This window comes from Kryptolebias marmoratus, linkage group LG3, assembly GCF_001649575.2.
Source record: "Kryptolebias marmoratus isolate JLee-2015 linkage group LG3, ASM164957v2, whole genome shotgun sequence".
In the NCBI taxonomy this organism is placed as follows: domain Eukaryota; kingdom Metazoa; phylum Chordata; class Actinopteri; order Cyprinodontiformes; family Rivulidae; genus Kryptolebias; species Kryptolebias marmoratus.
The window spans coordinates 17,109,926-17,137,379 of NC_051432.1; the positions used below are offsets into that span (position 1 = coordinate 17,109,926).

Below are 27,454 nucleotides of genomic sequence, written 5' to 3' on the forward strand. Positions count from 1 at the left end.
CCAACCTTTTCAAGGTCGATTAGCTGTGTCGGCCATCTTGAAGGGGCCTGGCTCCAAATGTTCAGTCAGTGATTACTTCCTGAGAGTTTCACTAAAATCCATCCAGTGGTTCAAAGATTTTTTCACACACACACACTGCAAATCAAGCAAGAATCCCAGTTCCTGATTCAAAGTTCCTTATTTTCTTCCTCTTGTGTTCAGGAAACCTCGTCAGTCAGTCGGGATTAAAGCCTGCATGTGCACTGGATGTGTAGTAAACGTGCCCTCGCTGATCGGACCGAAGGATTACAACACTTGGTTTATTTTAGACCTTTTGAGCCTGGGAGTAATGAGTGTTTAAGAGCTGCAGAAGCCTTTTTATTCACCTCTTCTCAGGCCGTGCTCATCTTTTAAAGCGGGTTCGGTCACATCGTCGTCTTGGCTATAAAAGGTCAGGGTGTTTGCTGTTCCAGGGCAGATGATGCTCTAGCTGCCAGCTGACCCCTTCATGGCTGAGGATGCTTCAGAGCATCTTTCCTCCCTCGGTAAACTGGTTTCCTCCGTGGTGCCCTCCTTCTTCCTCTACCACAAAGCTGAACTCTTCTCCTACTTGCTTCTGTGCGTCGTCAAAATGCCTTTCATACCACAAGTATCCATCGTCCGCTCTGTGTCGGGGCTGACGGGGAAGGAGAGGCCCGGGGACGCTTCATTCGCAAGCGGCGTGGCCAAAACTAAAGTCCAAAGAGACGACAAAGGGAGCTCAGTCAAGGAGAGACTGACTTTGAACCTGAAGCAGCTGGGGAGGAAGAGTCAACTCAACAGTCATCCAACATCAGCTAAAGGAGTTCCTGCAGCTTCAGGCAAAAGGGACCGTGTGTTGCCATCGTCGCAGACGGACAGCACTCCCAGCTCAAGCTCAGGAGCATCTCTGCAGCACAAACATGCTGGCCACAGCGCCGCCAAGAAGACCGAACCTCCGGCAAAGGCGAGAGCGAGGAACCAGGAAGAGGCTCGTTTTACACTGACACTCACCCCCGAAGCTGTGCTGCTGCTGCAGCGCAGAAACAGCGAGAGGCACCAGCGTTGTAGAAACGCTGCGAGTGGAGCAGGCGCCTCTGGAAGCGCCACCGATTCCAGAAGGAGGAGGCAGCAGTCTGCAGCTCAAAGAAACGGAGCTCTGAACGGCAGGGTTGTTGCCAAGAACACTCACAATGCTGAGCCGGGAGACATACGCTCCATCGTAAAGATCTCACTCCTGAACGACAAACACAAGTACGACGACGTGGAGTACGAGGACGAGGACGAGTACGGCGTGGACGAGCGCGTGGTGCTGAAGTGCACCGAGTGGCTCCGTGGGCTGGAGAACAAACCGGTAAAGGTGGGGAAAAGCCCGAACAGGAGTGGAAATGACGGGAAAGGTTTCTAAAGGTGAATGTTAAAAAGGGATCTGATGAAAACAGTGTTGGCTGGTGTTTGTTGGTTGTTCTCATGTTGTTTATAGTACTTCTGTTACTCAGGTACGCCTCCAAAACAGGACAATTATTTTACTGGATCCTTTATCTTCATTTAGATTAAATTTGTAGCTTTTTGTTTTGGGTTATAAAAACAATACTTGCTTTATGACACAAACTGTACTGTTATTTTAAAGCCAACCTGATTTGAGTTTAAAATAAAAAAAACAAAATATGGAACATTTAGACTGGAAGTGGCTTCTGAATGAAGACTGACGTTAGTGATCCACCTATTCCTGCTGAAAATGTCTGCAATGTGTTTAACAGAGCTAAATACAAACCTGAGGTGTGATTTATCTTATCTCAAAGGTTAAATTAAAATAAAATAAAATTAATAAAATTTTGACCATTATATTTTTACATATTTGGATTTAAAAAATGCCCTCCAAAGCAGTGCAAGTGCAAAAAGCTACTGAAATGTCCCTTTTCCTTTTCATTTAAACACAGTTATTTTCTCACAGGGTGGTATGAAACAATATTTAAAGTGCTTGGAGAGACAGGTCTGCACAACGTGTTGCAAATGAAAAGCTCCAGGAAACAAAGCTGCATGCTAGTCTTGAAAATATATAATATATATATATATATATATATATATATATATATATATATATATATATATATTGGAATATATTGGAATTTCCCGAAACCCTAAACATGACAGTTTGATATCTTTACTACATAAGTACAGCAAAGAACAAGATTACAGAGCTCTGTATTCGACGAATGACTTTTTATTTATCCATTCAAACTACTTTAAAGAGAGAGTTCAGTTTTTTGTTGATGTGATGCTCTGTGGAATGATGATAAACAAGCAATATCTAACCTGTTTTAGACGGCTCTTAATCTGACCTCCGTTTGGAGGTTTAATTCTGACTGAACCGATGAGCTAACGGCTAGTCTGAGCCAGGCCAAGACCCCAACAGATGCTGCCGTCTTTAAACATCTCCACTCTTAAAAGCTTCACAGTGGTTCAAACTTACACTGTTTTATAAATCTTTACATTGCCGTCAATTTCATATTAAACAATCATTCTGGGAGGAATGATATGAGAATCGTTCAAAGAGCTATCTACAGCAGGTAAGATATTATTTGCTCATAGCCTTTCCACAGAACTCCCCTTCAGAAGAGCTGAACTATCCCTTTGGGTGAAATTAAAGGGAATTTGCCACTTTTAAATGCTTTTTTACAATATGATCTATAATCTGCAGCACGCTCAAACCTTACAACTCATAATGACTCACATTTGTGTTTTATGGAAATATTATCAATCTATATTTTACTTAAATCGGTGTTCTTTGTTAAATAAAAGGAGAGGGATTTTGCGCGCAGACTGCCTTTAAGTGACGGAGTGCCTATGAAGATGAGCTCCACCACGTCCTTGTTTTCTTTCTTGCAGCTAATGTTAGCTCACTCTCTGTAATCAGCTTTGTGAGGACTTAGACGACGGCTTGCCTCCCTCGTGCGCCGACCGAGTGTGTTAAGTAGCAGCTTATCAGCCAGCAAGTCAAACGTTGCAACACATGTGTTCGGAGTGAGTGTGACGCTCCACGTGCGCTGAAATAAAAATTTAAAAAATCTAGATTTTTTTAAAATGATAATTTAAACGACCAACTAAGACACCTACATCCAGTGAGAACATCATAGCAGTGTGGTATTGTTTTTTATTTCTTAAATAAACACAATAAAGACGTGCGTGGGTGTGTGTACGTGAACAGATGGGCAGGAATCACTTCCAGCGGTTGATCCGCAGCAGCTGCACGTAGGCCAGGATCATGCAGACAACAATGATTCCCAGCAGAGCCACCTGGTTCTGCCAGAAGCCCCACGCAGAGTAGTCGATGTCCATGCTCTGCAGGAAGGCCTCCCCTGGGATGCTGTGGCACAAAGGAGAGACCTTTACCGTCAAAAGGCTTTTTTTTTTTTTTTTGTCACTGAGCTTCAAGCCGGCTGTGACTGAACTCACATCGTGGTGTTGCTGCGGAACAACTGTCCTTTCATCTCGTTGATGTAAACAGCCTGCGGGACAAAAAGAGGTCGGGGTGAAGGAGCCCGCGGACAGAGGCAGGATAAACGCGGACTCACCGGCCGCCTGTTCGCTTACGTTCAGTCCGTATCTGAATATGCTGACCCATTTCAGCCAAGAAAGCCAGCTCAGCATGACATTGAGGTTGACAAGATAACCACCGAAGACCTGCAAGCAGGAGAGCAATGAGTTGGACTGAGAATGAGAAAGTTCTACTTCGAGTCATTAAAACTTTACAGCCATCCTGAATGTTCTGATCACTCGCCACTGGTGTCTGTGTGTGTGTTTAATTATCTGACTGTTAGCAAAAACATCTCATGAACCAGAGGACAAATTTGAATGAAACTCTTAGAAATTAATCATTGAACGTACATCTACAACTGATTAAGACTGAACCCAATTTAAGATGGCCGCTGCTGCTAACAGACTTTCGCAGTCACATAAACGAACATAAAGTCAGCCAGTTCTACAGATAATGATCTAAAACTGGGTCATCCACAACTTATACAGGTTGTGCAAAATCTGTGTTTAAAACCTTTGGAGTAAATTCTGTCTGCTAGTAAAAAATCTTATGAACCAGTGGACAGATTCTAATGAAACTCTGAGGAAGTTATCGTTAAATAAACATCTATAACTCATTAACCTTTGGAGTCGAACCAGTTTAGGATGGCCGCCACAGCCAGCTGACCTTTGGAAACCTATAAATAGCTATAACTCAGTCAATCTGACAGATATTTAGCTACAATTTGGTGACCTAATAGCTGACATTCGTCCCTAACACAAACTCTGAGCCCTAACAGATTGCAAGACATTTACCAAAGCAGCTATAACTCCATCATTTCTCAACGTTAGACAACTTTAGTTTGTGGTGGGCGATATGCACTCTTTCAAGGAACGCGAGGTGTTTGAATTCCGACATCCTGTTTATCCTTGCACCTCACCATCATGAAGACAAAGGGTAGAGCAATGAGGACATTGGCCATGGCAAATGTGGACACACTCGCCGAGACGAGGAAGGCGAGACTGACTCCTGCCAGACTGACCAGAGACAGGGTCAGAGCAAAGAGGAGGAAGGCCACGAAGGCAGGCTTCAACCCTGAACAAACCGAGGAAACGGGAAACGTGAGGACAAGCAGACAGTTTGGACGCACCGCAGAGAGAGAGTCAAACAGACAAAAAGTGATTGGATGCCGGAATCTGGAATCAGATAACTTTAGATTTCATGAATGTAAATAGAAAAAAAAAAGACTTTTGAGATCAAACTGAGCCTGAATAGTTTCCTAAACCAACTGAAGAACTTTCAAAAGCACTTTTTTAATATCTGATGCTAAGAAATACCCATTAGAAATGAGTAAAAGCTGCTTCTGTTTACAATTATTGTAGTATTTTATGGCCCACTGATTGTCGCTGTGTGCGTGTGCTCGTGCGTTACCCATCATATAGTAGGCGATGGCTGAAAACACAAATATAGGGATCATGCGGTTCGGGATGAGGTCAGCAAAAATCTTGGACAGGAAGTAAACAGATGTCCGGTAATAACCGCTGAAGTTCTCATGACTGCAATAACAAGAAACACGGCATAATTACGCACACAACCAATAAGTTTCTGCTGCTGCTGCATGTGTGAGGGTGAGGCCTGCCCTGTTATGTACGTTATATAATCTGCTGTATTTCATTTATGAAATTACATGAAAGAAAACCCAAAAAGCAACATTCCTACAATTATAATCCGTGTGAAAGATCTTTTGCTACAATGATACTTGGCGATACTTTTCTTCATCACCAAAAAAACTAAACAATACAATCAATAAATAAGATAAACTTCTAAATGTTTATCTAAAGTTTTTTAAGAAATGATTTATGAAAACCAAATAAAAGCAACAAAGAATTTCTTCTTATTAAAGGTTTACAACCATTGTATGAACATGTTGGTTTGGGGCAAAGTGCTGCAGAAATGAGAGGCAGGAAATGTGTTTTTTTTGTTTGGTTTCTAAAACAGTAAGTTCTGTCATTTTTTTACCAGGAGGTGTCACTTACATGAAGATCACCCTCTCATTGATAAAGAGCTCGACAGCAGAAAGATTCCCAAACACCATGTTGATGATGAGGAAGAAAAACGCTCCACTCCTGACAGGCACAGAGGAGGATAAGTTTATCAGTCTGGACTGAATTTTAACTCCATAAACTTAAGTCAAGTCAAATTTATTTATAAAGCCCTTTTCAGCAACAAGGCAGTTCAAAGTGGTTTGTCATTTTGACGTCTTTATATCTTTATTTCTCTTTATTTTAAGCTGAAATTATTATAGTATTATTACATTATGTACTTGTACTTGGCAATTGTTTAATGTATTTATGTAATTTTTGTGATCCTTGCATTAATTTTTAGTTTTTTTTTCATTGACGCAGTCATTTTTTCCCTTTAATTTGTTTTTAACACCACATCTGCAAAAATTCAAATAAACCTGTGAAAAAAAGCTCTGTTTATTTGCTATTTCTACTATACTGAAGATATAGTTCGTTTATTTTAAAGTGAAGTTCTGTGAACAATAAATATCTAACCTGTTGCTGATAGCTCTGTGAACGACTTTAGTTTGGAGAAAAAGATTGTTTCTTCAGCACAGATCAGTTTAATGCCATTTTATGAATCTGTGAATTTCTGTTTACATAGAATTCTGTTTGCAAGCACAAATAAGCAGCAGCAGCAGCAGCAGCAGCTGGCTGTAGCTCCTCCCAGCGCAGTCTGAGGCACCTCTAGTGAAAATATCATAATGTTTCTGCTGGAATAATCGTGTATAGTCAAAATGATGAAAGTAAAAGTGAACAAATTAGTGTTCACGTGAACCGGCGTGAATTTCTTTTTTATTTTAGATTGAAGTTGTTTTAAAATGGCAGCCTTCCACTTTGATCTCGGCCCTGTTAGAATTTGGCTCAACAGTCTGGTCAGAATTAAACTATTTCTCCAAACTGAGGTTGTCCAAAGAGCTATCTACAACAGGTAGGACATTACTTGTTCATAGCCTTTCCACAGAACCTTATTTCAGTCGTATTGGAGTAAAAATAGAGTACTTCCTCTGAGTCAAACCTGTCGGCTGCAGGTTGGGTTTGTACCTGTTCTGTAAAGCTTCGGGCAGAGTCAGAGGCATCTGGTAGTAAATGAGTCCCACCAGAACTCCGAAAAAGACGTTGAGCGCCAGCTGGGCGTAGGAGGTCTGAGGGGTCCTCAGAATGTTCAGCACCGTCCTGCCGCACACCACCCGCATCTGTTTCACATGCATAAAAAAATAATCAGCGCCCTTTTTACGACTGAGAGCGGGTTCAAGCAGCGGGCAGCCGAGTACGGCGATAAAACCTCGTGAGCTCATCTGTTCCTGTTAATCATTCCCACCGTGGAGACTCTGATTTCCTGAGCCGATGTAAGCAAAAGCAAACACACATATTTGTCCGTTAAATCTTTTAATATAGATTTGCTGACCTGGTAGAGGAAGGAGGTGACATAAGCAGGCTTCTGTTCGTCACCCGTGGCCGCCCCAGCGACGCTCTGGCTCATGTCCTCCAGGTCCTCCATCATGTCCCGGTACAGCTGGGACAGGCGGTACCGCGCTGCCAGTGACTTTTGACTGTCTGCTCAGGAAGGAGACACCAACCGTGTGAGGGAACCGCAGATAATGACACATTTCTTTATAAAACAGCCATGACTCTGAGCAGAGAGGGAGATCTTCTCCAAACCCAGCTCCAGCTTGTTAAAGTACAAAAAACTGAAAATGTAAAATGTTAAACCATTTCAGCGCTGTAATTGTTTCGAAGTTGCCTGGGAACTAAATGAGTCCTTTAATGCAGCCTTCAGCATTAATAGCTTTTTATCACTGATAAAGGCAGTCAGTAATGTAATCACCTATCTGTGAGTGTGTTTGTTTGTCTGTTAGCAAAATATCTCATGAACCACAACATACATGTTAATGGAACTCTCAAAAAGTAACACTTGGATCCACAACTGATTCATTTTTGCAGCTAATACAGCTTTTTGTAGTAGTAGTAGCTGAGAGTCATCCCCAACACGTACTTTGAGAGCTACAGATTAAGCGGGATCTTTGTTTAAACTGTCTGTCTGTTAGCAAAATATCTCAGGAATCACTTGGCAGATTTTAACGAAACTCTCAGCATGTAACCATTGGCTGTACGTCTCCAGCTGATTACCTTCTGGAGTTAACCCAATTAAAGATGGCTACCACGGTAAACTGATCTTTGAAAAGAAAAAAAAAAGCTTTAACTATAACACAGTCAGTTGTACAGATATTGAGCTAAAATCTGTTGTGGTAGTAGCTGATAGTCATCTCCAACATACGTATGCTACGAACGCTGACAGATCTTTGTTTAAAACTTTGGCATCCAGGAATGCTACTTTCAATTTAACTCATTCTGAATTAAATATCTCAACATTTTTTTACTCACAGACTGTAAAACATGTGTTAGGAAGGACTCAGTGTTGATGTAAATCCCCTTTTTTATATATATAAATTACCTGCAGGTAAGGTTTCTAATGTTGACGCCACGTCACCATTTATGATGTCCATGAAGAAGTCAGCGGGGTTGTTGAAGGCTTCGATCTGATATCCTGTCCAAACACACGGACACACATGTTCAGCATGTCCTCATTTCTGGCACTTCAAGAAAAGAGCAAAATCTGCCTCTAGGCATATTTAACTGAGCTACAAGTGAGAACTGAGGACCATCCAGGTAATAATGGTTTCCTTTTATATTCAAATGATCTTGAATTTTTAAGCACCACATTTCATCCTGATTTAAGTCGTCTGGCTTTCGTACCGAGGCCTGTGAAGTAGTCCAGAGCACGCCCGGCTGCGCCTGCATACACTATCTCCCCTTTGTGCATCAGAGTCAGGTGGTCAAACTGTCTGAAGATGGAGTAGCGTGGCTGGTGAATGGAGAAGATCACCGTATTTCCTCTTCTGGACAGCCTGGACACATGTTGGAACATCCAAGTCAGATTTAAAAGCTTCATAAAAGCAAACAGTAATCCACACGCAGCTCACTTTTTACCCCACAAGCCTCAAGCTGCATTGACTTTATGCTGTGCTCCAGGGTCTCGTTTGTATGTTATGTGCGAGTAAGCGTCGTTATCGGCCAAGCGGCGGTAGAACTGAGTCGTACTTGTGCAGCAGGCCGACGATGCAGTTGGCCGTGTTGGAGTCCAGGCCCGTGGTCGGCTCGTCCAGAAACAACAACGAGGGCGACGTGATGAGCTCCATCCCGATGCTGCACCTTTTTCTCTCCCCTCCCGATACGCCGCGCAGGAAGTCGGTGCCGATCTGAATTGACACACATAAACACACACACACACGGTAACTGGTTTATACAGTGGGCAGGAAGTGAGGAACAGCACCAAAATGGGGTTTAGCTCAATGTTTAAGGAGAAGTGGGTAAAGAAAATGGATGGATGGATGGATGGATGGATGGATGGATGGATGGATGGATGGATGGATGGATGGATGGATGGATGGATGGATGGATGGATGAAGGTTTTTCCTGATGGCTTTTTGCTCTGTTGAATAATTCTGAAGCACCTTATCCCCTCAGAGCCTATCATCGCTGCCCACTCTAACCTTTCTCACACTCTCTGTTCAGCGCAGTCGTTGCTCCACTCTGTTGTGCAGTCCGGAGGGGGAATGGGGTCAAATATTTCTGCCTCCTCTGAGCAGAGAGAAGAGCTGACATGTATGCACAAGGAAGAGCTGAGTCCAGCGTATATCAAGAGTGACACCGTTGACGCTTTTCATTTTTGCCAAGCAGTGGAAACGGTGACACAGACTGCGCGACAGAGCAGCAGAGGCCAATCAGAAAGAAAGCAGGAAATATTCGCAAAATCTATTTTTATTTGTCATTTATTCTCCTGCACCTGCTCAGAGGAACCCAGCTGGTGGTTTACTGCGGCTCCGATGACGTTACGGCTCTGTCACGGGTTTGAAGCAAACGTCAGGGGCAACAGCAGCAGCCTTCAGCTTTAACAGGTTTTAAAAATATGAATTTTGTTATGTTTGTTGTAAGGCTATTTGAGTTTTTATTTCTTAGTTTAATTGTGATCTGGATGCGTTGCAGAAAATATGTTGTAATCTTTGGATGTGCGTCTACAACTGATAAACCTTTGGAGTCAACCCAGTTCAAGATGGCTGCCACAACGAACTGACCTTAAATAAAACTTGGAAATGACGATAATCCAGTCAGTTTTGCGGATATTGACCTGAAATTTGGTGGGGTAGTAGCTGAGCCTGATCCCCAACACATATTCAGAGCACTAACAGATTGCACAAGATCTTCATTTGAAAAATTTGCCATCATCTATCGGGAGTCAACTCTGTCTGTTAGCAAAATATCTCATGAACCACTGGACGGATTTTAATAAAACTTTTGGGAAATAATCACTGGATAGACATCTACAACTGATTAACTTTTGGAGTCAACCCAGTTTGTGATGGCTGCCAAAGCTAATCAACATTAGATAACACAAAAATGACTAACTTGGTCAATTTTACCAGATCTTGAGCTAAAATTTGATGTGGTAGTAGCTGAGAGTCATTCACAGCAGCTTGCTCATAACGTTTCATTCAAGGTTTGACCAAAATGGCTACAATCCCATCATTTCATCGTTTGCTTTATTACTTTTGTTATTTTACATATGTTTATTAAAGTACCTTAGAAATCTCTGCTTTACTAAATGAAACTGACCACCGGACACATATAAACACAGACATATTCAGGTATATATGTCAGTGCACATAAATATAAGAGATCTGAAGATTTTTCTAGCTTTTCTTCTTCATGTGTGTAAATGAAGGTAGATGTAGTAACACGAGGCGAGCACCTTGGTGTCGGCACAGTCTGTGAGGCCCAGGTCCTGCAGGATGGCGCTCACTCTGTTGTTTTTGTCAGCCGAGGAGTACAGCTTCGGGCTGAGCCGCAGGTTGGCACTGAACAGGAGGTTTTCTCTCACCGTTAGAGTTCCCATCAGGATATCGTCCTAAAAACCACAAAGAGGATGTTGGAGCTCCACTTTTTACAAGCGAGGGAGCGTGTCTCTCTGAATCGAAGAGTGTTTGTTCACCTGCACCACGTAGGCAGAACTGAGCCTGAGGTCAGAGGTGACAGCTCTGCCGTTCACCAGGACTTGTCCCTGACGAAGTCCGGCGGGATCTTTCCTGCCTGCAATCACGTCCAGGAGTCTGTGAAGAGATGGTTAAAGGCGTCTGTGGTGGTAGAAGCACACGTGCGCGTTCGTTTATATCTATTAAACAATATCTTACGAGGTTTTGCCACTTCCTGTTGGCCCCATGATCGCATTCATCCCTGGTTTCATGATGCCGCTGAAAAAACAAATAATACATTTTCTCTTTATTTTAACACAATATGATTTTACATACAGAACAATGAAACTATACAAGCAAGATAAAGGTTATAATAAAGTTTTTATTTATGATTTAGATTTAGGAATTATGTTGCTGTGTTTGTAAACTTTTATGTTTTGTTTTTTTAAGACCTTGATTTAATGTTAAATACTTCCAGTAAGATCTTTTTTTTTTTTTTTGCTAGTAAAATAGAATAAAATATAACACATTGTGTGAATTCTGATTCAGCATTAACATTATTATTTAATTATTTTATATGTAAACTTCTCTGTTCTTACCGTTTTATTGTGTGATTTAAAACATTTTGGTAATTTTTGACTTGCTGGATGCCAAAGATGAGTTTCCATTTTATGTTAAATTATTTTATTTATCCACTTCCTTTGTGCTAATTTAACTTTTCATTTGTCAAAACATTTAACTCCATCACGAATAGTAGATGAAAACTTTTTAGTGTTTGTGTTTTGACACTTTTTGAATAATATAATTTTTTTGTACAAAGTTTTCCCCAGATAAGAACACAGTGATCTCTTTGATTCTTTCAAAAATATTGTTCTCTGAAATTCACTAAATTCTGCTTTTAGCTACTGTTTTGCTAGTTTTAGCTTTGAGCTGCAGTTGAGATAATTTGATGTTTTAGCTACTGTAGTGCTTATTTTACCTTTACTTTTTATGATTCTGGTGATTTTAGCTTTTGTTCTGCTTGTTATAACTTCTAACATTTCAGCTACAAATTTATTCTTCCACAAGTTTCAGCAAAATCATTCAGAACTCAGGATAATTATTTTTTTATTCTTAAAATGCAATTTATCTACTTTTATTACTTTAGCGTCCTTATTTTAAAGCACTGCTGTTAGTTAGGGAGTGCAGATAAAAAATACTTTAACATCCTGATTTTGATGGTTTCTCAGATTTTGATTTTGTTGTTTATGTGCATCTGGTTCTAAATATAATAAAAAAAAACATACATTTATTAAATTCATCCTTTCTGACACAGGATTCCCACATGAACTCACTGACAGATATTAAACAAACGTATTTGTATAAAAGGAAGTCATCCCAGAGTAGAGATGCTCTCATGTCCTACCTAACATCTTTCAGGATGTATTTTTCAGGACCGATCCTGCGGCAGCACTTTGTCTCTCGAACGCAGTAATGCAACTTGTTAAACGTGACAGTTGGTCCAGGTTCCTGGAAATACCCCTCGGCGTCAGAGACCCTTCGCTCCCCCTTGGCCATGTTCAAACACAGCAGGGTGATCAGCCAAGATGGACACAAATGAGACACAAACTTCAGGTCTGAAAATCAAAGCGTGGACACAGAGACCTGCACGGGCTGACAGCTGAGAGAGAGCATACAAACGGATGATTACTCATCCAACCTTTGGACTCGTCTGTCTGACGCTCATACACCAGCAGGGGCAAAAGCTGGCCCTCAGTTTAAACTTCAAACCCTTCAAAATATCAAGGGCAGCATTTACACCCAAGACCCAATAAAGGCTGTTACCTAAGCAGCTGCTGATAACAGCTTACAGAATATGTAACTGCTTTTCTGCAGCTTACTTTGATAGATACTATAAAACAACATAAAAACAAGAGAAAGTTCAAATTAGAATAAAACAAATTAGAGTTACAATAGGGCTTTTTCACAAAAGAGAGCAATTTCTTCATTGACTTCCTGTTCTACCAAGGGTCAAAGGTCAGTGTGGCTTCATGTATCCAGCAGAAGTATATTGCATATTGTTAGTTATGCAGAAAAACAAAACTTGTGTTTTGTTATTGAAACCATTTCTAAAGGCAAAACAAAGAAATGTGTGGCAGTTTTAAATCTCTGTCGAGCTGTACGCAGGGCACAACTATGGTGAGGAAGAATACGCTCCACAGACTTTATGGAGCCTGGATTTCAGTGGTCGGGATGCCCTCTAGCGTTCAGAATGCTAACAAGCATAAAGGAACTCCTTTCATTAGGCTTAACTTTGGTTTTAACTGACCTTTTTTTTTTTTTTTTATAGACCAATCAGGTTTCGCGTGTGGCAGCAAGACCCGCCCAGACCAAAGGTCGCAGCCAATCGTGTTTCAGTTTAGTGAAAAAAAATGGGAGGAGCTAGTTTCGGAAATTCTAAGGTGTTGTCATCCGCGTTCTTTAGTTTGGTATGTTTAACATAGGGCGTGTTAGCAGTTCGGATAGTGTTGACAATGAGGCTTTAACAGCTGCTGTATTTCTTCTTTTAGTAGGCGGTTGAGGATGTGTAGTATTAGTTTCTTAATATAAAGGGGAGGCAGTTTAGTAGCCCGGAAAAAAAAATATATTTAAGACAAAGACTTGAACTATGGAGGAGAAGAAGAAGGAAGAGGGAGAAGCTGAAATTCAAGAGCACGGCCCCGAGCACTGGTTCTCCAAATGGGAACGACAGTGCTTAGCAGAGGCTGAGCAGGATACTCCGAGCGAAGAGGAGACGGAACAAAGTCCACAAAAGCTTTGGCACCTTTTTCAGAACTCGGCCACGGCTGTAGCGCAGCTCTACAAAGGTATGTTCTAAACACACCGAAGTTCAAGTTAAGGCAACCGCCGAGCTAATGCTAATGAAAGCTAATCCTAACGGTATCGTTTGCCGGAGAGACAAAGGGCACTGTTAAGGCCAATAATTCTAACACATAATAATTTACTTTAAAGCGTGATATGTTCCCAGGGTTGTTTTGGGCGACATTACACTGTGTATATTTTCAAACGAGGTCAGATACAGATTGTTCTGTTCCCGATACCGTGACCCTGTTCCGCTGCTAGCTAACAGCCGCTAATAGCCTGGTGTTGTGCCCATTTGTGTTACCCCGTCGAGAGTCGTTACTTCGCAGGCTCCGCCCCGTCCGGACGGTGACGTAGGCGGGCGAATTTGCAGCAAACTCGGCTCCTTCGTCGTTGGTACGGGGCGGAGCTTATGAGGTAAAGCACCTCGACAAGGGGGGAAACGGAACTCGACACAACACCTACCGGTCACCGTGTCAGAGCTTTTTGACAACACTGCTGAATGTGGCTCACGGTGGCCTCAGCTGTCAGAGCCCCTCCGCTTCTAAACGTATTGAGACAAATCCAGCTTCGTGCTCATTTATTTTCTGAACACTGAGCTAACTCTGTATTATAGTTTTCGACACATTTGTTTTCTCAGGTCGGACGCACAAATGTTTTTTTTCTTCTTCTTCCAGTTAACAGTTATCTAGACTGTCAAAATGGCGATACTCAGGGAGGAGATTGTGGAGTGAAAACAACAGATGTGTTGACGCTCATGTGAAACGACAAATGTTGCGATTCTGCGGCGGATGTTAATAAGTTGCGAAGAAAAGGCTTTTTATTCCAGGTCGCCCTTCAGTTGGTCGTTTCTGATCACCGCATTGTTGTTCGTTGCAACGACAAAATGGCGAAAGGACACTGAAAAATGTTTCCGTATTTAAATTTCGCTGTTGTTGCGCCGTGTTAATGTGTTTTACACTGAAGCTGTGCGCGTCAGAAATGCAAGAGTCCTCTGCAACTTGTGGACAAAAGCCACACACAGAAAATCAAAATATAATCACTACCTGCTTTAGTTTGTGAGTAAAATGTCCTTTAATGACTTTAGAGTTGGACTGATTTTGGAGCTGGATTGTTTTTAGAGTTATATTTGCACACTTCTGGTCAAGTTTTGTCTTTTTTTTTTTTCTTCAACCCAGCATTTGTCGAGATTTGTGTTTACGAGCTCCCACTTCAACCCTGACTGTCAACATAAACTTTGTTTACATAAGCTATAGCTGTGTGTGTTTACAGATTTTAGCACAACCCTGTGTATGCAAAATGAAATGCACGGGAGGAAACTTTGTCGGTGGCCATTACAAATTAGAGGCAAGGCTTTTTACTCAAAATAACTGAACTTTTAAGTCAAAATGTGGAAGTAGAGAAGTTGAAACGAGGCCTATGAATCCACATTTTGGGTGTGTTTTTATAACAGCTGGCCTTCAGGTTTTTGCAGTTTTGCACACACCGCTTTTACTTTTTGGATAATTTAGTATAGACTTCATAGTTTTGGTTCCTCTAAAGTTTCTACTTGAGTATTGTTAATTAAGTAAACACAGACAGACAACTTTCACCTGCTAAGTTAGTTTTGCCTCCATTTTGTCCAGCATATTCCTCAGTGTTTAGAATCCCTAAAAAAAGGAAACACAAACTTGTCATAAAGAGTTAATTTTTGCAGCAGATGTCATTGTTTTCCAGCCTTGTCTCACATTGTCTTCTTAAACGCAATTTACAGATCGAGTATGTCAGCAGCAAGGTCTCTCCCTCTGGGTGCCCTTCCAGAACGCAGCTACAGCTGTCACTAACCTGTATAAAGGCAAGTGATATATATGTTTTTTTTTAAACATTTTTCAGTCAGTCGTATTTGGATGAAATGCGCTGAACTGACCCAGTGAAACAATGCTTGTGTTACAGAGAGTATTGAAGCCCACCAGCGGAGTTATGACCTGGGGGTTCATTTAGGCCACCAGCGCAGGAATAAGGAGGTAATTGCATGGCTGAAGAAACGCCGAAGAACGATCAGACGAGAAGAACTTATTAGTTTCCTGTGTGGCAAAGTTCCACCTCAGCGGACAGCTCGGCCACCACCCATAGTTGCTATGGTGTCTGCAAGTCGGCCATCGCCACCCGAGTCGGACAGCTCTGTGGAGACGGACCTGCAGCCCTTCAGAGAGGCCATCGCCCTACACGGTTAGTTCAGGTGTTCACGCAGACGCTGTTGTATCGTGAAGTGACCTCAGCTTGACGTGACTTCATGTATTTCGTTTCGTTTCAGGCCTTAGTGGTGCCATGGCCAGCATTTCCGTGCGCTCTGGTCCTCCCGGCTCTCCAACTCACCCCGCCCAGTCTCTTAGTCGACGTAGGAACGGTCTTCACGACATGGACCTTAACACCTTCATAGCTGAGGAGATGGCACTCCATTTAGATCCTGCTGCCAGTCGCAAACGAGGCTCTGCACCCTGCAGCGACGTCATCACAGACTCACCCACTCATAAACGTAACAGGATGCTCTGAACTTTTCTGTCGACCGTGACTCCTCAGCTGTCCTCTCCTCGGTGGCCGGTTGGACAGGTGACGGGGACTGATGCCTTGGCCAACCATTTAGAATCTTCCTCTTTAGTTGCAATGTTACAAATAAAGGAAAGCTTGAATATTATCAGCCTGCATATTTAGCCCCTTCTTTATCACTGCCATTATTATTATTTTTTTCTTCAATAGGAAACTTGTTGCTCATTCTCTGCATGTTATAGTTTTGTTTAGTTTTTTCTCTTCTTTTTTGTTTTCCCCTCAAGTACACCTTACATTTGAAATCCTTGACTCGAGGAGTAATGCATTTTGGTTTATTTGTTTCAAACTCTAGCTTTTGCCTGCCGTTTGCAGTCCTCCTCCCCCCTTTTCTTTAAGCGTACCTAACTGTCTTGCTGGTGTGCAGGCCAAACCAGATTGGACTGAAATTTGGAGACTTGGTGTTTGGCTTGACTTGAAAACACTTCTCAACATGTGGATCTTCTGCTGCTGCTGTTATGCGTTTGCGTATCTCACAGCTAAACTGCCACTTACATGTCTTCGCCTTTGACAAAGCTGCTACAGTATCTATCTCTGGTTGTGACGCAACTGTGTGTGTGTGTGTGTGTGTGTCATACGTGTTTCCTCATGCAGAGTTCTTTCTTCCTGTATTCAAACTAGGACTTTATCACGGCATCTCATACAGATAAGTGTGCTGGTGGGATGGATTTGTTCAAAACTTTATTAACCTTCTCCACTTTTATTTGCGGTTCTTTACAATAAGTACTAGTGCAGTTGTCATAAAGTTTACAGTCATACGGAGACGCACGTTTTCTTTTTTCTGCGTTCAAATACACACAACACTGTTCCTGAATATAGCATTGCAAACAGTAAGAGTGTTTGAAAGCTTGCATTTGACCTGCTTAATGTTTACACTTGACCCGTTAATAGGATCATAGACTCTTGCATTGCCATCATTCTGTGTCTCTTGATTTTTCGTGTTTTCACACGTGTGATTTCAGCTTTAAAACTTAGAAGGGGCCGGTGGCTGTGAGATTATATTTTTGTTTATCCAGCTCATGGATTATTGAGTGTGTTAGTTCAGCAAAACTTATGTTTTTGCTAATTTCGCACACCGTTTTTGTGATACAATCTTGTGTAAGTGTGTAAATAATATGTAGGTGCTGTTATGTGGTACATATTGTAAAAATAAGTGCTAATCCATGGGGATGTCCTTGTACATTAATTCGGAAATTAAAGACAGTACAAATGTTTAGGTTGTCTGCATTTTCTTTCTTTCACTGGTGCCATTGAGAGTTCAGTTTTACTCAAAAAAAAAAAAGTGCTGAGAGGGTGTCAGGCTTTTAATGAAAGCCGAGATGAAGAATAACCTGCTACAGCATGTTTTTTTCTGATACCTTCCTAACCATCAGAGTTCTTTAACATCCCTTCAGTCTAGAAAAGTCTAATGACGGATTTCTATTTCTCGCAGTTTCAAAGAGTCGTGTAAAAACAATTTACAAACAAACTTGGGAAAGTTGGAGAACGCTGCAGTTCAGCTTTCCAACACATGAGGGCGACACATGCCTCTTTTTGTTTTCCTTTTAAAAAGCTTTGAGGCTACAGATTTTTACAGAACAAGTCATTTAAGTGCTGTTGTAAACTTTGAGTCTCCAATAATCTCTTTATAGTTTGCTTCTATAAAGGGCCAGACGTTTGTAGTGATTTTAAAGTGGCCTTTAGCAAAAGTTCAAGCTTTCTAAAAAAGAAAAATACCTGTTTTTTTTTTGTTTTGTTTTTTTTAAACCACTTGAAACTGATTTATTAGTTTATCAAACATGAAGATGGCCTCTTAACTCAAAGAAAAAAAAGATTTTTGTGTCCCATCTTAACACATCCATCCATTTTCTTTTACCTGCCTCTCCTTCCCGGGTCGCAGGCAGCTATCTCCTGCTGTCACTGCGAGGGACGCGGGGGACACCCTGGACAGGCCTCCAGTCCATCACAGGGACACAGAGACAAACGCCCCTTCACGCTCTCACACCTAGGGACAATTCAGAGTTACATAACAGACAACTTCTCATAAAAACTGCTTGAATTAGGACCTTTTATGCAGCCTGTCATAAAAACAGAATATGTGTTTGTCTGCATCTACAAAAAAACAAATTAAAAGCTTTTATTTACTTTTATTTAGACAGGTGATCTCATTGAAACAGGTAGCCTGACTTACAAGAGAGACCTGTCACAGAACATCAGTTACATAAAAATAACACAATAATCATAAAACATTATCTTGACATTTAAAAGGGAGCGGAGTTTGTTTGTTTTTAGGTCTGGCACTCCTTTTGTCTTCTAAATGTCTGAATGTCTCTGCACACAATCCTGAAACACGCAAACCTTTTAGCTTTTAGAAAACTCTGCCAAAGATGTACGTGACTCTACATTTTAGTCGTGCCACATTGTGTCATCTCTGACAGTTTTCATGGAGGAATGGAGACAAATCATGTCTCTTTGCAACCGGGCTGCTAATCATAGGGTGACAAAACATCCAGTTTAAAATCTTTGACAATTCTGCTTCATCCCTTGAGTTTAGGAGCCGTTTTATGCCTGAATGATTCATAGAGTCAGAGTTAAGTGACAAACAAAAACTCATTTCTTTCAAATTAAATTGGTACGAGGACTGAATTACAAATCATTTAAACCATTAAGTTAATAACAGAGTGCTTAAACCCCAAATTGTCTATATAGGAAATATTTATGTCCATCTGTTTGGCTGATTATATGCATACTGATGACAAATATTTCCTTCACCAAACTAAAACTTGTGTCACAGTTTCCCTTTTTTAAATGAGTGATTTTCTTGCCCTCGCCTGACAGATGCCTTCAAAAACACGTGCTGGTAAGACCTGTTGAAGAACAAAAAGATATCCTAAAACTACAACCTGAAATGGAGACTCAGACCAAGCTAGCTCTAACAGCATCCAGTGATACAAAACACCACAACATTATTCATATTGTAGCATTTCAGATGTCATTAGATGTGACTCAGTTCACTGGTGTGCAGCTGACACACTGATGCACACGGCTGATGAGTAATCTGAGGTCATTATGTGCTTATTTCACCTCGTCAGGAATATCAGGGAACACAATAAAAAGGAAAGATAAGGTATGAAAACAATAATTGGCATGAGTAATCCACTTTTGTTCAAAAGATTGTGCTTCCAGTTCTGTTTATGTATCATAAAGTAGTTATACTAGGATGAACTCCTGATCGATCTACAAGTACCTTTAACTATTTATCACTAATCTTCGCCCCCAAAAAAGACCATACCCATTTCACCTACCCAGACATTTAATTTTTTCTCCTCTAATTTCTCCAGCTTTTAACCATTCTTATCTAATGTTGCAGAAAAATAGAAAAAACTTACAGGATCCCTTCTGGAAAGAGTAATTATTAGGTTCCTCTCACCATTTTATGCTTCTCTCCATTGGGCCAACGCTTCGATGATGCCTGCGCATCATGAGCCACAAAATCAAACTTTAAAGGATCTTTTCAAAGGTTATGAACAGATAATATCTTATATTGACCTCAGTTTGATGATATTTTTGACCAGATTGATGAGCTAGATGTACAACCTTCTGTTCAGCCTGGGTCACTTCCTGTAGGAATATCATCACATTTTTGTTGAAATAACCACATGAGGCATGAATAGAAATGTAAAAGTTTATAAAATAGCATGAACTTTTTCTTTTGAGACTGGTTTTGCTTTTGGTGATACTTGGACTAGCCATTAGCTCGTCAATCTGGTCAAAATTAAATCCTATTTCTCCAAACTGAGATTGATCAAAGAGCTATCTACAACAGGTTAGATACTGTTTATAATTTTTCCACTTAAAAAAGATTTAAACTATCACTTTAAGGAGCTCAGCTTGGCTTGAAAGTACTTCAGTATTTCACAGCTCGTCTGTTGTTATCTGTGTTTTGCTTTATGTTTTGATCTTGATGCATCCAGACTAACAAAAAGCTGTTTTTTTCTTTTTTTAATGTTTGGAAGATTGGACGCAAAACATACTTCATCTTAGTGATAAGTTCAATTGAACGTTTTGTCAAAAAATGTCAAATTACTCATAACATACTGGCTGTTGCATATCTTTAAAGTTTATATACAATAATACAAAATAGAAAAAGTGCATCTTGACTCAGGAAAATGAACAAACTTTGGTTTTTCCTTGAAACTGACACTGCTATCCATTCAGCTCAAAGAGAAAATCACCATGATTTTTTATTTTATAGCTGCACTTTGCAGCTATTTGATTACACATTTCAGATTGGTTTAATAGCAGGTTTGATTTTTAGCCCTCAACAGCACACACACACACACACACACACACACACACACACACACACACACTCAAACACACGCTACTGAAATCTAAACTGCTGTCTGCCTTCACTAAATCACCGTCAGAGAGCTACCAGCAGGAACAACAGTCGTAAAGCAGGTGTTGCAGTCTTGAAATGCCAGAGCAAAGAGACACTGGGTCAACAGCACACACTTGACCTCACACAGTTTGGGCTCACCCAAGTAAAAGACACAGTTTGATCCCCCTTGTCAGTCCATCACAGCAGAGCCGACTGAAGAACAGCAGCGTTTTACAGCGCACCAACTCTGTTTTCCCTCTTCTAATACTGTAGGGTTGTTTCTGTTTCATTATTTATCTGAAGACTCTAAAGACTCCTGCTTGATGGAACGATGGAAGAGGAAAAGAGCTGACCGCAAGCTGCTTCACACTTCAAAAGAAGAAGCACTCTGTGTGTGTGTGTGTCAGGCAGAACGTGAGAGAGTGAAAGAAAGAAAGAGACATGACAAGAAGCAACAAGTGTCTGAATGTTCCAGAAAACCCCTCGAAGATGGCCATCTGGGCCGCGCTCACACGCAGACACTCATAAGCACACACATATAGGTGTCTCCAAGGATGCCGTCTGGTCTGAAGGAGAGAGTTGGTGGTGGATCTTGCAGACGCGAACGCACGCACACACACACACAGAAATGTGCATTTCATCACGGCAATTGTGAGTCTGTGTGGGCTTGACCGTTTGGGAGTCTTCAGTGGTAGACAGCTGGTGATCAGTGATGCACTACTTCTCCCTTGTGTGAATGTGCGTCGACATGTACAGCGGAAACACAATGGGTAATGGTAATTGCTGCGCCAGCTTGCACTAATTGATTGAGGACAGCATGCTTATGCCCTCACATGTGCACACACACACACACACACAGATTAACACATTAGCACATGCACATACGCAGAGGCCAATCAGGCAGTCTGATAACGTGTCCCCGGAGAGAGGGAGCAGCCGAAGATCAGGGGTTGGTGATGGGAGATGAAGAGGTGGTTGAGAAAATGGGAAAGGAGGAGGAAGAGAGGTTAAACGCTCCCCGGTTGGAGGCTCTTAGTTTTGAGCACATACGCAACAGTAGGTAAGCGGTGCGTGGCGTGCATAGAAACACAAGGTCTGAGGGATTGCTTCTTATTATCAGGTCTGTTTTTGGGATTGTTTCTCATCTTAAAAACAAAACCGACAACAACAACAAAAACAGAGGCCCCACCTCATGTCCTCTGTCCTTTACCCCCCTCTTTTCTCTCAAATATAAACATGCAGCCAAACACATGAACACACACATACACACACAGCAGTTTTTCAGAGCTCCCTGTACACCATCATGTCCCTGTCTTCCACAAAAAAAAAAAAAAACCCTCACATGCTGATCACCATAGTAACACGTTATGTATCTTCCAGCAGTATTTATCCCACCCAGAGAGGAGGGGTTGTGTTTGGTAGTGTAGATGGAGACGGAAAGCAGAGGTGGTGTGTATATGTGTGTGTGCGTGTGTGTGTGTGAGAGAGAGGGGGGAGGGGGTCGTGATGCAACTCTCCTAAAAATCAAATGGTCACAATATCAGGAGGGGATGCGGTTCACGTTGGTGGCCACGAGGCGGCAGCAGCGTCCAGCTCAGTGAGGCACCAGCATCAGCAGCAGGCATCATCACCTCAATACCAGGGGCTCTCAGTCATGTGCCACGCAAAGATTACAGCGTGCTTCTCTGCAATATCTCTCGGCAGCGCATTCTAGTTTGTCTTTTTTATTAATAGAAGTGGCGATGACTACATTCGGCTCGTGTGTTTGCATGAGCGACGGCCACTGGGATGGATGCGAAAGGTTCAAAGGAGGCAGCCTCTCCAGGCCCCCCCACCCCACCCCAGAGGAACACCTCCCAGTGGGATGCTTGGCAGGCATTCAAGGATGGAGAAAATGATCGAAGAGTGGAAGAGATTAAAAAAAAAAAAAAGAATGGTGGGGCAAATAAGAAAAAAAAAAAAACGAGTAAGAATGATTGCAAGATTCCTCCCTCCTCCTCGAGCATAAGGGATTAGATGATGTGCTGCTGGATGCAGATGAGTTTGGGCTTGATTCTGTATGCTTGTGCTCAGTGTGTTATGCAATTAGCACGAGTGTTTTGTAGGGCTTTAATGAGCGCCCAAGTCATGGTTTGGGTTGTACCTCGATATGAAGGTCATGGTTTGGTGCAACAGGAACCGTTGTACTGAACGGTTCCTGGTAGCTTCACAATAAATGTAAAAAAAATTACACTGTGCTGTCTTTCTCATCTGAATGGTGAACATGGGTCAAGTGTCAAATAAAAAGTTTAATAAACACCAGAAAGTTGGGTTAAGAAAATTTTACAGAACGAAACAAACCAGTGAGCGTTTGCTTCACTTATTTTGACCTTGACTTGAAGCCAAACAAGACAATGCAGAACTGAATAAACATCTCCCAAAAAAAGATACAAACCGAGCAAAAATCACGCCAAGGTTCTCAGCAAGTGGGAGATGGTGTGGAAATATCACAGTAGATATCAGGAGAATTGTATAAACATACAAATGGCCTGCCGTAGAACGGTTATATGATCTAACTGCTTGCCATACCTGCACCTCTCGTCTCCCTCCGCTGTGATCAAAAGGCAGCTTTTAAAGCTTCTCTGTGTTATTCTGAACCAGACGTTCATGCTTTGTGGGATGGAAAGTGTTTTAGTTTCTTAACTGTTATAGCAGTTAGCAAAAATAAATAAAATGTATGTTCAGTTAAAGATCACCTGTGACTGACACACATGTACCTCACTGTACCTTGCCAAACGTTTGTATATTGACCCGTCGGTACGAATCACTGACTGTATATATTATAGACCGAGTGTCCTCGCCTTGTCCTGTTGCTGGGTGTTGAAGCCAGCCGGACACAGTTTATGGGAGCTGTTGCATTTTTGGAACCAGAGTCTGTGCACTGGGGATGTGGGGCTTTAAGTCCTGCCTCTTCTCCCGCGCACATTTGTGGTGTTACATGAGCTTTCACTAACTACAGCAAAACTTATTAGAATAATGAATATTTTAACATACAACAGAAAGATAAGAACTATGTGAATCAACAACAAGAGTCAACATCTGAAAAAAATGATCTGATGGTCTTCTTTTTAAATTTTACTAAGAGCATCTGTTTATTTACACAGTGGGATTTAAAAGTTGTACTGGAACCAGCCTACAGGGGAGCTGGTCCTGTTCTGGCTTCAACTCCTGGGTTTTGATTGCAAGTCTATATATATATATATATATATATATATATATATATATATATATATATATATATATATATATATATATACAGTTCATGGTACAAATGCATGTACCACAGAGGATGAGGAGAGCATGAAAGAATCCAGGTGGGACCAGGAGGGGAGGAGGCCTAATCTTCTCTGAGCTTCGGTGAAGAAGCAGCCAGATACACGGAGAGACTAATGATGAGAAAGCGGGGAAAAATGTTTGGGGTAAAAAACAAGAAAAGACTGATGACTGTGTGAGTGAGAGGCATACAGATAAGGGGAGGAGGGCAAAGTGGAGCATAAGTCTCCTCGCTCACTGGGTGATACTGAAAAACCCAACAGACCTGACAAGAGTCTGTTAGTCTGATAGCTCTGTCAGCTGCTCTACATATTTTCCCACTCTTACACACCTACACACTTGGCCTCGCACACTCTCTCACTGTCCCACTTGACCTCTCTTCTGCACCGCTTCATTCGTCGAATATTGTCGACTTGAAGTGAGCTTTAGTTTTGGCACGTTGTAAATATTTTAGCATACTTTACCTGGAGTGACTTTGTGAACCATTTGGCGTCAACAGCGAGCGACCTCTGCAGTACCTCTGTGGGTCGTGTGCTCAGATTTCTCTCCCCTCCACCAGACTCTGCTCACCGCTTCAGCTCGGACAAAAAGTGCGCATCATGAAGAACTGGCAATTGTTTCAGCACAGATGTCGGACCGGCGTTTTATTGTTCTCCTCCTCCAGCGATAAAAATTATGATAGCCGGCTCATAATGGTGTCCGCGCAAAACCATTATGAGCTGCTGTTTCTATTAATTAAAGGAAATCCACAAATCAAACGGGTCAGTGCTTCAACTCATCAAGTTACTTTTTTTAATAATCAGCAATCCAGCTTGATAGGAATACTTCTTTTCAAGCGGGGTTCTGAGGAAAGGTTATGAACAATTAAAATCTTACCTGCTGTGGATACAGTCGCTCTGTGAATAACTTCATTTTTAGAGAAATATGGTTTAATTCTGATCAAATTGACAAGTTAATGGCTAGTCCGAGTGTGATCAAGACCAGAGAGGATTGCTTAAAACCCCTCCAAGGAAACCTCGGAGAAACAGCTGGAGAACTTGTGAAAAATTTCAGCCATCAGACAGATGAACAAGTGCGTAACCATGCAGTAAATATTGACAATGACATGATCAGAGACATGAATCTGAGTAAACATTTAAGCCCACACGCTCTTTGCTGTGTGCAGTATGATAGAAAACTGATTCTGGAGACTTAATTCTGGGTTTATAACTACTTTAAAAAGCCACTGCTTGAGGTTCCTTCAGTCACAAGAATTACTTAAATATGCTTGGACATGGTTCTAGGTTGCTTTAGGAGGTGTTTTTTTTTTTCTCGTTTGTCAAACCCTAATAAGTTGATAATATGTCAGCATTGTGTTTTTCGTGCTCCGCTACCTCCAAAGAATAAATTACTGCAGCAGCTCAACAATCGGCTGCTGGACATGAATGCTGAACAGGCCTGTCCAGCTGGGAAGGGAGGTATTTTAAGCCTGTACGAGACGAGGAGAACTCAGCAGAGGGGCGTGAGCTGAAAAAGGTCCAGTTAAGAGGGAGCCTGGGGACCTTTATTGGGAACTCTCGAAAGACCAAGAAAAAAAAAGAAATCCTTGTGGTGACTCAGAAAGAGGAGCAAGATCATTGACCCGGCTGTGCTCTGCAGCAACACGGACAGACTGATCTCGAGCCAGATTACCAACCAGAGGAAGGATATATTTCAGGATTTTCTTTACACCTGGAGGACTTGGAAGGTAGGAGCTAGTGCTCAAATATTTAAAAGTCTCAATTTCCTCAGTGGAGGTCAGTAAGTAAGCTTATTATTGGAAGGGCACTCTGTCTCTGGCACTAACCTTGACACAAAGATGGAAGCAATTAACTGGCAACCAGAGTGCACGTTTTGTTAAACAGCAGTGAAGAGGCGGCATAACAAAATGTCACTTTGAATAAGCAAACACATATTTCCCCCCCATTATTTTCAAATATAATAAAATATTTAGTTTGTGAGGTTTTAAGGAGTAGTTTGGGATACTTGGAGAGATTTTCTGCACCAGTTTATTGATAATTTGTGCTGACAATGGATCTGCTTTAATTAGCCCAGTTTCCAGTTAGTATATATGCTAATATGCTTATTTTAAAAAAGGAATGCTTATTTAAGAGACAGTTTATTTCTTTTGCTGCCTTTGTTATAAGCTGTGTAACTTGGTATGCAACTTAAGAACAAGCAGAAAAAAAAAATGAAATGAACTCAAACATGTTAGTGGTCATTTTAGCCTCGCTTTAACTTCTGCTCCAACTTGTTAGAAACTTATCACCAAGTGTGAGAATGCTGTACTGAATGGAGATGTAAAATCATCTTATCTTATTGATTTGCTGTGTTAACAAACACACCTTGAGATTAGCTTCTCTCGTCTGCTGGTTTCACGGACTCCTGTATGTTTGATGTGAGTGATGACTGTAATTGACTCTCTACGCCGCTTATTTTTGAGGATAAATGATCATATATGTGTACACCTGCCTTTGGGGGAAGGCGCAAAGGAGATCTGGATCTGTCAGATTTTTTTTTTAAATGCTAGATAAGTCAGGGGTGGGCAACCCTGGTCCTTGAGGGCCACTATTCTGCATGTTTTACTTGTTTCTCTGCTCCAACACACCTGATTTGAATCAATGGGTGATTAACAGGCTTCTGCAGAACATGAAGAGGTGATTTAACTACTGAATCAGGTATGTTGGAGCAGAGAAACAAGGAAAACATGCAGAATGGTGGCCCTCCAGGACCAGGGTTGCCTACCCCCGATTTAATTTATAAATCCATCTATTCGTCCGTTCATTTTTTCCCACTCACCTGTAGTCGGGTCACTGAGGCGACAGGTCCAGGAGTGAACTCCAGACATCCCTTTCCTCATCACTCTCCACCTCCTGTCAGATCCCAAAGTGTTTCCAGGCCAGCAGAGAGAATACATAATCCCTCCAGCAAGTTCTGAGTCTTCCTCAGGGTCTCTTCCCTGTGAGATGTGCCTGGAAAACCTCCAGGAGGCATCCTATTCAGGTGCCAGAGCCACCTCAGCTGACTCCTATGTGGAGGAGCAGCAGCTCCACTCTGAGCTCCTCCCTGCCTCCAAGGCTGAGCCCAGCCACCGTTCAGAGGAAACTCATTTCAGCTGCTTGTATCCAAGCTCTTGTTCTTCCAGTCATGATTCAAACTTCATGGTCATAGATGAGGGCTGGAAGTAAATCAAGGGATTTGCCACCCTCAACATTGCAGCCTTTTCTGTTTGAGAGTTATGGTTTTGGACTTAGAGGAGCTGACTCTGACCTCATCTGGGAATCTCCCCAGAGCACGCTGAAGGTCATGGCTTGAAGATGCCAGCAGAACCACAAGATTTGCAAAAAGCAGACATGAGACGCGAAGGTTCCCAGCGTTGGGATCCTGTTCATGAACACCACAAGCAGGAACTGAGGGGCAGACCCGACAAAGACCAGCTCACATCAGGAAGAGCTTGACTTTGTATCATGATTGCAGATGCAGCTCATACTATGGTTATATGGGGAGCGTATATCACTTAAAAAGCAGAAAGAAGGACTGGACTGGGTAGATTTACTCTGGATTGGTGCCGCACTTCAGTTACAAATGTCTGTCTTTATATAATTATCAATGTACTTTTCAGAGAAAATTGACACTGTAATCACTCAGTTGATAAGAAAAGTCAGGAAGAGATCATTTTCTAGTATAGGTAAACAACAAAAAAAAAGGAAATAAAATCCTTCAGCCAGAG

General features: G+C 41.7%; 3 protein-coding genes across 4 annotated transcripts; 2 read left to right on the forward strand and 1 right to left on the reverse strand.

Annotated features, from left to right (window-relative positions):
* The first annotated feature begins 258 nt into the window (after positions 1 to 258).
* LOC119616566 (proline-rich protein 18-like) lies at positions 259 to 5,646 on the forward strand. The gene is made up of 2 exons (XM_037974682.1): positions 259 to 1,407; positions 5,537 to 5,646. The coding sequence occupies exon 1, from the start codon at positions 488 to 490 to the stop codon at positions 1,403 to 1,405; it is 918 nt and encodes a 305-aa protein (XP_037830610.1). The 5' UTR covers positions 259 to 487; the 3' UTR covers positions 1,406 to 1,407; positions 5,537 to 5,646.
* On the reverse strand, positions 2,196 to 12,485 carry abcg2b (ATP-binding cassette, sub-family G (WHITE), member 2b). Of its 2 annotated transcripts, XM_017428888.3 has the most exons (15): positions 12,013 to 12,483; positions 10,827 to 10,886; positions 10,628 to 10,745; positions 10,388 to 10,543; positions 8,680 to 8,837; positions 8,335 to 8,486; positions 8,033 to 8,125; positions 6,986 to 7,134; positions 6,622 to 6,773; positions 5,551 to 5,640; positions 4,946 to 5,070; positions 4,455 to 4,609; positions 3,592 to 3,681; positions 3,454 to 3,506; positions 2,199 to 3,364 (listed from the first exon to the last, which is right to left on the reverse strand). In XM_017428888.3, the coding sequence occupies exons 1-15, from the start codon at positions 12,162 to 12,164 to the stop codon at positions 3,217 to 3,219; spliced, it is 1,851 nt and encodes a 616-aa protein (XP_017284377.1). In that variant the 5' UTR covers positions 12,165 to 12,483; the 3' UTR covers positions 2,199 to 3,216. The 2 variants fall into 2 exon arrangements, with proteins under 2 accessions (XP_037830604.1, XP_017284377.1); XM_037974676.1 differs by lacking the exon at positions 5,551 to 5,640 and having other exon boundaries at positions 2,196 to 3,364; positions 12,013 to 12,485.
* Positions 12,486 to 13,064: 579 nt separating this feature from the next.
* On the forward strand, positions 13,065 to 17,247 carry zgc:77849 (UPF0472 protein C16orf72 homolog). The gene is made up of 4 exons (XM_017432696.3): positions 13,065 to 13,453; positions 15,202 to 15,282; positions 15,381 to 15,656; positions 15,742 to 17,247. Exons 1-4 carry the CDS (start codon positions 13,255 to 13,257, stop codon positions 15,978 to 15,980), a joined length of 795 nt encoding a protein of 264 aa, XP_017288185.1. The 5' UTR covers positions 13,065 to 13,254; the 3' UTR covers positions 15,981 to 17,247.
* The last annotated feature ends 10,207 nt before the right edge of the window (positions 17,248 to 27,454 follow it).

Excerpts from the sequence above, each read along its gene's own strand:
- abcg2b (XM_017428888.3), bottom strand. The coding sequence starts at position 12,164 with ATGGCCAAGGGGGAGCGAAGGGTCTCTGACGCCGAGGGGTATTTCCAG. Across the intron at positions 10,544-10,627 it reads GTTCTGCCTACGTGGTGCAG|GACGATATCCTGATGGGAAC; the intron begins GTGAACAAACAC and ends TGTGGTTTTTAG. Across the intron at positions 6,774-6,985 it reads TCACCTCCTTCCTCTACCAG|ATGCGGGTGGTGTGCGGCAG; the intron begins GTCAGCAAATCT and ends CATGTGAAACAG.
- zgc:77849 (XM_017432696.3), top strand. The coding sequence starts at position 13,255 with ATGGAGGAGAAGAAGAAGGAAGAGGGAGAAGCTGAAATTCAAGAGCAC. Across the intron at positions 13,454-15,201 it reads TGTAGCGCAGCTCTACAAAG|ATCGAGTATGTCAGCAGCAA; the intron begins GTATGTTCTAAA and ends CGCAATTTACAG. Across the intron at positions 15,283-15,380 it reads TGTCACTAACCTGTATAAAG|AGAGTATTGAAGCCCACCAG; the intron begins GCAAGTGATATA and ends CTTGTGTTACAG.
- LOC119616566 (XM_037974682.1), top strand. The coding sequence starts at position 488 with ATGGCTGAGGATGCTTCAGAGCATCTTTCCTCCCTCGGTAAACTGGTT.